A 13,185-nucleotide genomic window follows, 5' to 3' on the forward strand; every position below is an offset into this window, starting at 1 on the left:
TAAAGTTTTAAGGTAAACAGGGTTTCTTACCCATAATCAAGCAGCAGATTCCCAGGTCCAGGGTGACTCCTGCCCCGACGTACGTTTCGGCTCAAATGAGCCTTCGTCTGGGGGTGGCGTCATCCATGTCTAGGTAACCTTATAAGCACATAATGGACCAATCAGCATACATCGCTATGACACGTGATAGCACCACGTGACGGTTACGTAGGAAACGCAGACAGCCTTCATAGACATGCGCACTGGGTACTTACTCCCGGTTCGCGCCGTCTGTCTCCTAATTTTCAGAGCATGCGTAGTAGGAGAAAAGAATTTTGAGAGAGAAGAGAAGACAGTCTCGTTGCGCAGGCGCAGTACACCTGCTCAGTATACGCTATGCATAAGGGAGAGTGAAGAACTGCAGAGACACACAGTTACATGCTGCCATGAGAAATCTATAGAAAGTGTAGAGAAGAGCATCAAGAGCACATGAAGGACTGGTACCTTCACTGTGTTAGACCAGACATGGGTTTTGGTTCACAATAACTGAAATAAATTATTAAAGAGTTATTACCTAACAGAGATGATGTGAACTGAAAGAAATACATATGTGCAGCTATTACTCTAGACAGGGGGGAAGGAATACCCCAGTATTGAATTGTCTGTTAGGTTAGAGCTTAAAGAGGACCTCTCACCACCTCTGATATTTGGTGTCCACCTCAGCAGTGTCTACTAATGTAGGGACTCCTACATAGATTGTGGGGTACTTTGAATTTTTTTTCTAGCCCCCACAGTTGCTAAGATATCAATCCCAGTCTCTAACCATTGTAATCTTGTCCACTGTCAGAGAGGAGGTGCTGGAGCAGAGAAGGGGGCATGTGTTGTAATAATTTCCTCAGTGTCTCAATGTTTATCATAAAATACCTTCTGCACTAGCACCTCCTCTCTGACAGTGGAGTGCATTACAATGGTCAGATACTGGGACTGATATCTCAGCAACTGTGGGGGCTAGAAAAAAAATACAAAGTGCCCCTGAATCTGTAAAACAACCCCCATGTATTTACCAATATGTGAGGTGGTGAAAGGTCCTCTTTAAAATTGCTGCAAGTGTAGAGGAGTCTGTGGTTGGCAGTGGTAGCCAGTCACTGCATAAATGTGCCAGTAACACTCTTCCCTATACGCTAAGTGGGCTAGTGCATTCGCTATATAGCCTGCGACTTCTCTGTCCACCCCAATACCTCCAAAAGGCCGGAGCCTCCTAATGTACTTTCATCATACGCCAGCACACTATAAATGTCCCCCATTACCTTTAAACCTGTCAGTGTCAGCTGGAGATTTGGCTGCAGGTGGTACCCGGAGTGTGTGGCTGATCTGTAAGTGAAGTCTAATTCCGTGCTGAGACTACCCACCTCCGTCTATATATTATAATGTAATTTATAATATATAGTGTCATAGTGACATTTTGTGTCATGTTCAGACACGCTAAGGCCGATTGTACTGCAGGATCCTCTGCTTACAGTTGACTTTATTCTGCTTTATTTGGCAGGTTTCCCACGCTCCCCACACCCAGATGTTCGGAAAATGAGCGGAGACTCCTCCTACCCAGAAATTAAAATCCAACTTGAAGAAACCAACCCAAATGCAAGCAATCAGGTGAGAGCTGACACGAGTGTGGCCGATCCTGTGCCACGTGAGTATTATTCCGCACTGACCGCCTGTATTCTGTCTCCTCTGCTCTATAGCGCTGCTAGCCCCCTCCCAAATCTGTATCAGTCTTCAAAGGTACGTATCCTACTTTCTGTATTCTTCCAGTTTCCTCCGCTTTTACTTTTTGCTAAATATTCTTACCAAACAGGTACTGAGTGATTACTTTTAAAGGGACCTATAAGGTCATGATCAATGTGTTTGTGGGAGTCCATATTGGGCATTTTCTGGAGTGGTGAAGATTACAGCCGTTGTTATTTTCTATCCCCTCCCCCAGCCTCAGCCAAGGAGGCCGAAACCATGCGATTTGCGTCAGTCTTCAGTCTTCGATTCAGTCGAGTGCAATCGTTACACCCGTGGTCTGTGCCACTGACTGATCACGTCTGAGACAAGCGACGCAGATGCCTGGACTCCTTCCACCGGACTTGTTTCCTTCAGTGGACCTTGCAGTCACTCCCTCCGTCTCCAGCACTTAATAATAAGGGAGGCTGCGCCCCCCACCAATGGTCTGAATATGCAGTGTGAGGGTCCTGAAGCCACAGGGCGACAATACGTGGAGGTCTGCAGACAGCAGCCCCGGGAAAAGTGAACACAAAACAGTCTTTGTGATGTAAATAATTTGTAGATGCCGTAAAGTTCATTCAAACTCAGGATGTCAATCAATGCACAAGTTCTTGGACTGGACGTGTTCACTGGAACTGAAAAAGTTACTGTATAGCAAACCCCCCTCCCCCCTGTCTACGGCATGTCACGCGTGTCCCAGTGTGTCCTCGGTAACTTCACGTGTGATCATCTTAGAACATGTCTGTTGCTTGGTCTGCACAGGGCGGTATGTCACCCTCCCCTCTCGATATAGACTTGCGATACCGCGTATATATAAAGCTTGTATAAGGGCAGGTGAGGTGACACGGGACGACACTACTACTCTCAACCTCCCTTCATCCTGGGTCATCAGTAACCACTTCATAGACGTCACCCTGTAAGAATCCTGCCATGTTATGGTGCCAGCACCCGGCAGGACCTGTGATCTGTGTGTTGGCATGGAGTGAGCGTGGTTTTGGATGGGGACGGCCGCTCTCTTTGCGGTCAGCATGCTCAGTGTCTGTTCTATGGACTTGTAGGTGAAGCATCCAGCTCCCCCTTGTGGCTTCTTGTTGTAATGACGTCACCTCCGTTCTCTTCTGTCCCTCGTCCTGGAAACGATAAACAATATTTTTCCATTCGGAGTAAACTAACGTCTCGCTGTGTAATTGTTTTATGTGTAAAGATAAAAGAAAAATAGAGAAATGATTATTTATCTGCAATGAGATTATTTGTAAGAAAAAAAATTTATGGGATGAAAAGTAATAAAATGAGAAAAAAACCTGGAAAGCGGCTGTAAGTGAATGGAAAGTCTGCACTACTGTGACATACAACTACACACTACATTGTATCGGCCGCTATATCCATGTCTACACTATATCTACCGCTATATCCATGTCTACATAACATCTACCGCTATATCCATGTCTACATAACATCTACCGCTATATCCATGTCTACACTATATCTACCGCTATATACAAGTCTACATAACATCTACCGCTATATCCATGTCTACATAACATCTACCGCTATATCCATGTCTACATAACATCTACCGCTATATCCATGTCTACATAACATCTACCGCTATATACAAGTCTACATAACATCTACCGCTATATACAAGTCTACATAACATCTACCGCTATATACAAGTCTACACTGTATCTACTGCTATATCCATGTCTACACTGTATCTACTGATATATACAAGTCTACATAACATCTACCGCTATATCCATGTCTACACTATATCTACCGCTATATACAAGTCTACATAACATCTACCGCTATATACAAGTCTACATAACATCTACCGCTATATACAAGTCTACACTGTATCTACTGCTATATCCATGTCTACACTGTATCTACTGATATATACAAGTCTACATAACATCTACTGCTATATCCATGTCTACATAACATATACTGCTATATCCATGTCTACACTATATCTACTGCTATATACAAGTCTACATAACATCTACTGCTATATACAAGTCTACACTATATCTACTGCTATATACATGTCTACATAACATCTACTGCTATATCCATGTCTACACTATATCTACCGCTATATACAAGTCTACATAACATCTACCGCTATATCCATGTCTACATAACATCTACCGCTATATCCATGTCTACACTATATCTACCGCTATATACAAGTCTACATAACATCTACCGCTATATCCATGTCTACATAACATCTACCGCTATATCCATGTCTACATAACATCTACCGCTATATCCATGTCTACATAACATCTACCGCTATATCCATGTCTACACTATATCTACCGCTATATACAAGTCTACATAACATCTACCGCTATATACAAGTCTACATAACATCTACCGCTATATACAAGTCTACACTGTATCTACTGCTATATCCATGTCTACACTGTATCTACTGCTATATACAAGTCTACATAACATCTACTGCTATATCCATGTCTACATAACATATACTGCTATATCCATGTCTACACTATATCTACTGCTATATACAAGTCTACATAACATCTACTGCTATATACAAGTCTACACTATATCTACTGCTATATACATGTCTACATAACATCTACTGCTATATCCATGTCTACACTATATCTACCGCTATATACAAGTCTACATAACATCTACCGCTATATCCATGTCTACATAACATCTACCGCTATATCCATGTCTACATAACATCTACCGCTATATACAAGTCTACATAACATCTACCGCTATATACAAGTCTACATAACATCTACCGCTATATACAAGTCTACATAACATCTACCGCTATATACAAGTCTACATAACATCTACCGCTATATCCATGTCTACATAACATCTACTGCTATATCCATGTTCACATATGCTGCCCTGTGCTCTGTACGGAGAAACCTATAATATCCCTGGACTCTGTAGGGGGTGCTGTACCTCCTGCTGGGGGTCTGAGCCTTTTAAAAGTTGTGTTGGGTATAGAAATGAATGGGGAAGACTTGTAATACTAGAGATGGCCATTGGCAGGAGGGGCGCTGCATGTAAAGCTGAGCCAAGTTGAGATTTTGGACTTAATTTATACCGTAATGGTTAAGAATATGCACCAGATATTGACTAGCCATGAAAGGCACCAAGGGTTACTCAATAACAATTTAGCAGGTAACATGTCAGCTAGGCCGACGTCACCTCTTCTCTCCATGTAATCATTATTATCTTCTGTTATGGAGGAGAATCAAGAAAATCGAATACTGAAGGTTAGTATAAGGGAGATAACCGTCTTGTACACACCAGGTTATGGATGGTAAACAGAGGTCATCATTTACCATCAGGATTCTATTTCCACTATTCCCCTCCATTAAAGAAATGAATAATGAAGATGTGAACTTGGCCTCAAATAGTCTATCAAGTACAACCTCTAATCCTCCCTGAGGTGAATGTCTTGCCAATCCCAAATATTCCATGGATCAGCATCCTTAAAGGAAATCTACCACCAGGATGAAAGATTGTAAACCAAGCACACTGAAATACTGGTGAGTTCCCCCTCTGGCAGGTCCTGCTCTTATTTTAGCTCCTTAGGCCCTTGTTTTTACAAAAAATGCAAATGCAAATGAGCCTCAGGTGCTACAGACTTTATAGATGTCAATAAAGCTTGGAGCCCCGAAAGCTCATCTGCATAATTTTGAAACCCTATTTCTTAAAAACAAAGGCATACAAAGCTACAAGAAGAGCAGCTTCTGCCAGAGGGGGCACGCACCAGTATGTCAGTATGCTTGATTTACAATCCCTTATCCTGGTGGTAGATTTCCTTTAACATCTCCAGACCTCTCCTATACATAAGGCTAGAGGCACTTTATTCTTAGTGATTTCAATCTGTTTAGAAGTGTGAAATTTTACCAATGGCACCAAAAAAAAAAAAATCCCATTGACTATGATGGGGTCCGTTGGGCTTTGGGGGTCATGTTGCAGGAGAAATCATTCAATCAATTTTTTTATTTATTTCAACATTGTTGAACATCACGTTCCCATGAAAACTGACCCATATGCTGGTCCGATCCCGCTGCACTGGATGGGAGTCCTTGCATCATAAAGAAATATAATGCAAGGACTCTGCCAGCTGAAGCGCAGCATTGGCACTTGAATAGTTGTTAGAGGTGCACCCCTGTCAATATGTAGAGGATACTCTTATCTGAGTTACAGCTCTTTGTACTGTCCATACACTGAAAACAAGATAACATCAGTGTCCAAATCTGTACACAATATATGCTATATATATATATACTATACGTGGTGAGATCTCACACAGTGCACTACAGCAGGATGGGCTGATACGCTTATATATCTACAGGACAAATCCTATAAGGAAAGCAGCAGAGTGGTAGCTGCAGCTTTGAATGTGACTAGAGCTGTTGAAATGGATTGTCAGCTGAAGAAGACACAATTTCTTGCCATTTTACAATGTTTATTCAATGCATTACTGAAGATCACAGCCAGGAGAGGGTTAATCTTGGCTCTGGAAGAGATGTGATGCTGTAATTGAGGCGCCATCTTGTGCTCACGAGTTTTTATTGATAATCTGGAATGAGAATGAATGGGCTGTGAATAAAAATCCCCGGAGTTGTAGTTTTAGGTGATATATTCTATGTCCCCCATGTCCCCAGTACCACTGATACGTACGTCGGTGATCCAGTCATTGAAGGCTGAGACACGGGTGAAGACTGTCGGTTTCTTCAGAGCATTACACCCAAAAGATGACACAAAGCTGGCGATGCCATGGACTTGCCACCTGCCGTTGGCGTCCTGGCAGTTCAGGGGTCCTCCAGAGTCGCCCTACAATACAGAAGTGGTCAGAAGAATCACAGCTCCAAACACAAAAACATAAACTTGTGGGAACTGTAATTCTTACACTGAGAACAAGATTTAGAATGAGCCTACTCTAGTCACATCTAGAGCTGTATTCAAAATCTGCATATCAGATTTTCTGGTGCCAGGGCTGTGGAGTGATAAAGTGGACTTCAAAAACATTTAATAAATTGTTAACATTTCCTTTAAATGGCTGTTCTATTCCTGATCTAAGGATTTAGGGTCAGGGGTAATCAACATTGTGGGTCCAAGGGTCATATTGTCATACTGCTCAACTTTAAGGGGCCATATCAGTAATCAGCACCTTAGATGCACCAACAACCAAAGTACAGCACAAAATATCACCCCAGAAAAGCTAACTACCACAGTACAGCAATAACTACAACCCAGCAACCAGGTACTGGTGACCCCCAGAGCAGATAATAATACTTGAGACCCCCGGAGAAGATAATAATAGTACTAGAGACCCCTGGAGCAGATAATAGTACTAGAGACCCCCGGAGAAGATAATAATAGTACTGGTGACCCCCAGAGCAGATAATAATACTAGAGACCCCCAGAGCAGATAATAATACTAGAGACCCCCGGAGAAGATAATAATAGTACTAGAGACCCCCGGAGCAGATAATAATAGTACTAGAGACCCCCGGAGCAGATAATAATAATACTAGAGACCCCCGGAGAAGATAATAGTACTAGAGACCCCCGGAGAAGATAATAATAGTACTGGTGACCCCCAGAGCAGATAATAATACTAGAGACCCCCAGAGCAGATAATAATACTAGAGACCCCCGGAGAAGATAATAATAGTACTAGAGACCCCCGGAGCAGATAATAATAGTACTAGAGACCCCCGGAGGAGATAATAGTACTAGAGACCCCCGAAGCAGATAATAGTAGTACTATAGAAAACCCCACAGCAGATAATAGTACTAGAGACCCCCGAAGCAGATAATAGTAGTACTAGAGAACCCCGGAGCAGATAATAGTACTAGAGACCCCCAAAGCAGATAATAGTAGTACTGGAGACCCCCGGAGCAGATAATAATAGTACTGGAGACCCCCGGAGCAGATAATAATAGTTTTGGAGACCCCTGGAGCAGATAATAATAGTTTTGGAAAAACCCTGGAGCAGATAATAATAGTACTGGAAACCCCCGGAGCAGATAATAATAGTACTGGAGACCCCCGGAGCAGATAATAATAGTACTGGAGACCCCCGGAGCAGATAATAATAGTACTGGAGACCCCCGGAGCAGATAATAATAGTTTTGGAGACCCCTGGAGCAGATAATAATAGTTTTGGAGACCCCTGGAGCAGATAATAATAGTTTTGGAGACCCCTGGAGCAGATAATAATAGTTTTGGAAAAACCCTGGAGCAGATAATAATAGTACTGGAAACCCCCGGAGCAGATAATAATACTGGAGACCCTCAGAGCATAAAACTACTAATACTGGAGATCCAATAGCAGACTTACAATACTGGAAACAAATACCGATACTGAAGACCCCCAGAGCAGTCAATAATCCTGGAGACCCCACAGAAAACAATACTGGAGACCCCTAGAGTATAAAAATAATAATTCTGGAGACCCCAGAGCAGAACTGCACCAGGAGAGGACCTGGTACTTACCACTCTGGGGTCCTCTACTGCTGGTGGTCTGCATCTTGACCTTGATGCATGCAACCAATGTCAGGAGTCAGAACACAGAGCGGCAGGAGAGGACCCTGGAGGAGCAAAATCTTCTTTGCTGCACTGACCGCTACCCGGCCTCCTGAACCATAATCAGTTATGTTACATCAGTGATAGAAGAGCTCATTACTCTGACAGTCAGCAGATTTCTGGACCGCAACTCATGGATGTCGACATGGCTTGTGCACTGCTGACCCCCCTCTTAGTTGAAATGATTGTGGTTGCACTTTGTGTACATGCTCAGTAGTGAAACGCTATAGTTGAGAGAAATAAGGCACTGGGAAGAATTGCCTGCTAGAGTGACCAGGAAACAAGACCATTTTGGTGGAGCTGGAGTCAGAGTTGAAGTTCGGGAAATTAAGGAGTCTGAGATTTGGCTTACTGACTCCTCAGCTATGCTTAGTGGGATCCAAGAAGTAGACAGGACAATTGTAAGTGCAGCTCTGGATGTGAATGGAGTAGGAAAAGCAGTATCCTTACGTTTAGATTGGTGCTATACCTAGAGGTGATACATTGTTAGGGCGCCAGGCTTTGTACTCACATTGCAGCCAGCCTTGATGTCCCCACCAGCGCACACCATGCTGCTCTTCACGGTGCTTCCCCACCAGTCTCTCTGGGTGCAGGTCTGATGATCCACCACTGGGAGCAGAGCCTGCTGCAGAGTATTAGGGAGAACTCCGCCAGCTGTGGAGACATCATCACCATAAGACAGAACCCAAAAATATCACAAAGCCTCCCCCAAACCATCAGATCACCCTCTCACGTACTGGTCAGACGGCCCCAGCCGCTGATGTAACAGGGGTAGTTATTGGGGAGAAGCTCTCCGGCAGGGGGCAGACATCCCAGCTTCACCTCATCATTCAGCAGGGCAACGTGAGATAACTTTATGAGGGCAATGTCGTTCCTGGAAAAGTATGGCAACAATTGTAACATCAAGTATCTAAACTTTTCATGTGTGATACAGTCCTGAGGTGCCATGTCCTTTCCTCTGATATGTGATACTGTCTGCTGAGCCTCTGTATCTAATCATATCCTGTGTAATTCAGAGTACTGATCCATGGTGTATAAAGTTCATTTTGGGAGCACTGTATCCGGGTCCGGCACCAGTACTGGGTATAACTGGGCAAGTAACAGGGCCCAGAGCTGCTGGGGGGCCCCATGTACATAAGGAATCCATGGAGGTGAGGGGGGCTGTATGTAAAGAATCCATAGGGGGTGAGGGGGCTCTATATAAAATAACCATGAGGCGGCTATTTGGTATGATAAGTTAGGGAACATTTTAGGGAACAGGAGACTTAGTTTCCGTTTTTAATGCTGCCATGTGAGTTCACTGCAAAGGGGCCCACTGAGGCTCTGCCACCCAGGGGCCTACTGACACCTGGAGCTGACCCTGGCTGTATCTAATCCTAGCATGTGTGATACAGCCCACTGAGATTTTCTATCTAATCCTAGTATATGTGATACAGTCTAGTAAGTGGATATATCCATTCTCATCATGTGTGATACGGGTTACGGTGTCTAGTGTATCTAATCCTAGCATATGTGATAATGTCTACTCAGATGCTGTATTCAATCCCATCCAATGTGATGGTGTCTAAGCTACTATAACTATTCCTATTATGTGTCCTACTGTGTGCTGAGCCGCTATATCTAATCATGGCATGTGTGATACTGTCTTCTGGGTCACTGTATCTAATCATAGCATGTGTGATACTGTCTGCTGAGCTGCAGTATCTAATCATAGCCTGTGTGATACTGTCTCTGAGCTGCTGTATCTAATCATAGCATGTGTGATACTGTCTGCTGAGCTGCTGTATCTAATCATAGCATGTGTGATACTGTCTTCAGAGCCACTGTATCTAATCATAGCATGTGTGATACTGTCTCTGAGCAGCTGTATCTAATCATAGCATGTGTGATACTGTCTTCAGAGCCACTGTATCTAATCATAGCATGTGTGATACAGTCTGAGCTGCTATATCCATTCCCATTCTATCAGCTGAGCCACCGTATCTAATCCTATGCTGTATCTGTGATACGGCCTCTCACCCATTTGATACAGAGCTGCTTTTCCATCCTTCATGGACAAAAATGTCTTCCTTCTTCACCGGAATGACCTGCTCCGCTCCCTCCAACACGCTGCGGTCATGTTCTCCCACCACCACCTGGTATGTACGACTGGACCTAAAAATTTAAAAAATTCAAATCTGGGTCATCCTCCAGGGAAACGGAACGTTCAATAAGATGTGGCAGACTGATACATTGTAACAAACCCTAATAAATTCCATATTGCACTTGAATAGTAAGGACTATAGCGAAGGTGCTGAGGACTGTGGTCTTCCTGGTACTTACGAGATGCAATGTGCTGCTGTCATGACCCAGTTTGGGGTGATGAGGCTTCCACCACATGTATGGGAGAAGGTATCTCCATTCTTATACTGCAGGGAAATCTGGGGATACGGTGCAATGTGTTAGTATATAGTATATATAGTATATAGTACAGAGCAGATGAGGGGTCCTTACCTGCCAGGGCCAGCTATGGGGTATGGCATCTTCACCATTCACCACACGGCTACTGGGGGCATAGGTGGGCACCCCACAGCCATACGCTGTAGGGAAAGTATAGCATTAATGTACAGTATCAGGCATAACTGTATGGCCTCACTGTAAGGACTTACCTCCGGCTGCCAGCAGGAAGGTGATCAGAAGCTTTTGCATTGTGTAAGGTGGCGGCTCCTGGTACCAGACGCCTCTTATACTGCGCGTTATCAGGAGCGCTGGGAACTGCAGACACCAGAGAACAGGTGCTGTCAGGTCCTGTGCCCAAGGCTGCGGGGACAATGCCAACAAAATGTTTCCACCATCAACAAAGAAAGAGGGTCTACATCCATTTATATCAGTTTCTGGGAAAGCTGGGTGACCACTAATGTCAAGGTTCACGCAGATTATAGCAGATTTTACATTTTGGAAAATTGGGAGGTTTCTGATAAACCTTTTTATTAGCAAACATAAAAATAATCCTGATGAATGCGAAATATTGGACGTCACCCAATGACACGTATCTCTACATGCTTTAGGGAGACGTTACATATATTTTTCCAGTTGTAGACTGTAACCCATACAAAGTGATTGGGGTCCCCAGACTCACAGACTGCCCCCTACGGGTCCTGTGATGTCCATCATTTGGAAACAGCTGGGAATCATAATACCGGAGACAGGTGACGGCGGCAAAGGTCATGTGACCTCGTGGTGCCCTGTGCCAAGTACATGAGAATTAATTCAGCTGTGAAATAACCAAAGATCAAAATTCAAGAGCACATGAGCTTACAACCCACATAAAGGGTAGACCCCAAGACCCTAAATACTCCAATAAGGGGGGAGACATGCAAAGGCAATGATGCTACTGGCAGCCACTTCTCTCCCAGTAAAGGATCATTTTACAAAAAATGGCCTCACTAAGACCCACTGGTCAAGAAAGATCACTTGCATTTAAAAATAAAAATTATCTTTATTTATTCTCCTTAAAAGTATAACGTGAATATCACTACAGAAACCGGAATTTTAAAAATCTACAATCACCAGGACCCAGGGGGGTCAATACAATTCTAAGGATATACATTTGTGGCCTGAGCGGTGTGTACTGTGGTGTTTTACTTTATATAGTATCAACAATAAAGTGATGGAATATGGACATAAGACACTATGTGGGAGATTTATCATTAGGCAGGATTTTGGGCAGATGTCTATGGGGCTCATTTACTAAGGGTCCGAATCACGCATTTTTGTCGGGTTTCCCGAATCTTTCCGATTTGCACCGAATTGCCCCGGGACTTTGCCGCACGCGATCGGATTGTGCTGCATCGGTGCTGGCTTTCACACGACACAAATCGGGGGTGTGGCCATTGGAAAACCCGACGGATTCGGAAAAAACATGGAATTTAAAAAAAAAATTGTGTCGCAAGAATAGCACTCACATGCACCGGGACGTAGAAGGCGAACACCTGATGGAGTTAGGCCCTTAGTGAATCCCGGCAGAACCAAATCAGCGTCGTAGAACGCGCCGCTGCATCGCGACTGGACCGGGTATGCACCCATATGTGTTAGACTGTCATGTTTACACCAGCCTGATTTATAGTCCGGTGTATGTGCAGTGTTACATGCCTTCCTATGTGAGTATCAGCTGTGTGTGCTCTACGCACATAGGGGCATATTTATCAGGACCTGGCGTGGCACAGAGGCCCTGAAATAATCACAAATGCTAGCTTATTGCTAGCACTTGTGATTATTTGCCAGAGGCGTGAAGGAAGGGGGGGTGTCAGCCGGCCGGGAGTGGGCCAGCGCGGGACGTTATTGTACCAGTGCCGATGCACTCGCTGCTGCCGGCGACTTTCCATATGTGAAAGTCGTCGGCTGCGTTTTTTTCTACGCCGGGCCCTGCACAGCCGGCTGCCCTGATACATCAAGATAAATATGCCCCATAGACTGCACCAGTCACACGTATGTTCAACATCTGCTCAATTTCTGCCTTTTTGTGATGTTTTTGCACAGGAAATTTTCAGATACCTCAAACATAAAATTGAGCAAAAACTTCCCCCAATGGACCCACATACACCACCTCCTACGTGGTGTAGTTTTGCGACTAAATTTGCGTTCTTTTGAAAAATCTGAGTTGATAAACGCGGTGTTGCACACTCTGTGGTGTATTTTTTCGTGACTTTAGAGATGCGGTTTTTTCTTGCTAAAAAAAACCCCTGCAAAAACGATGTTTGCACAAAAAGTTGCGACAATTCTAGGCCAAGAAGCCACATAGAACTAATAATAAATCTCCCCCCTAGGTGTCAGTCCTGAGTCAC

General features: G+C 44.0%; 2 protein-coding genes across 14 annotated transcripts in view; one reads left to right on the plus strand and one right to left on the minus strand.

Moving 5' to 3' along the window:
* Positions 1–2,070, plus strand: part of RAP1GAP (RAP1 GTPase activating protein) — an 86,090-nt gene extending 84,020 nt beyond the window's left edge. For all 13 annotated transcript variants that reach the window (XM_072155374.1, XM_072155370.1, XM_072155367.1 and 10 more), the window contains 3 exons: positions 1,526–1,632; positions 1,722–1,761; positions 1,961–2,070. In XM_072155374.1, coding sequence (XP_072011475.1) covers positions 1,526–1,632; positions 1,722–1,730 — 116 coding nt within the window. In that variant the 3' untranslated portion in view covers positions 1,731–1,761; positions 1,961–2,070. The remainder of the gene's footprint in view (positions 1–1,525; positions 1,633–1,721; positions 1,762–1,960) is intronic.
* A 4,144-nt stretch (positions 2,071–6,214) lies between these two features.
* On the minus strand, positions 6,215–11,161 carry LOC140134772 (chymotrypsin-like elastase family member 3B). The gene is made up of 8 exons (XM_072155379.1): positions 11,011–11,161; positions 10,856–10,941; positions 10,685–10,782; positions 10,382–10,516; positions 9,100–9,236; positions 8,874–9,016; positions 6,451–6,603; positions 6,215–6,349 (listed from the first exon to the last, which is right to left on the minus strand). Exons 1-8 carry the CDS (start codon positions 11,048–11,050, stop codon positions 6,329–6,331), a joined length of 813 nt encoding a protein of 270 aa, XP_072011480.1. The 5' UTR covers positions 11,051–11,161; the 3' UTR covers positions 6,215–6,328.
* Positions 11,162–13,185: the final 2,024 nt, after the last annotated feature.

Source organism: Engystomops pustulosus, chromosome 6 (assembly GCF_040894005.1).
Source record: "Engystomops pustulosus chromosome 6, aEngPut4.maternal, whole genome shotgun sequence".
NCBI lineage: Eukaryota > Metazoa > Chordata > Amphibia > Anura > Leptodactylidae > Engystomops > Engystomops pustulosus.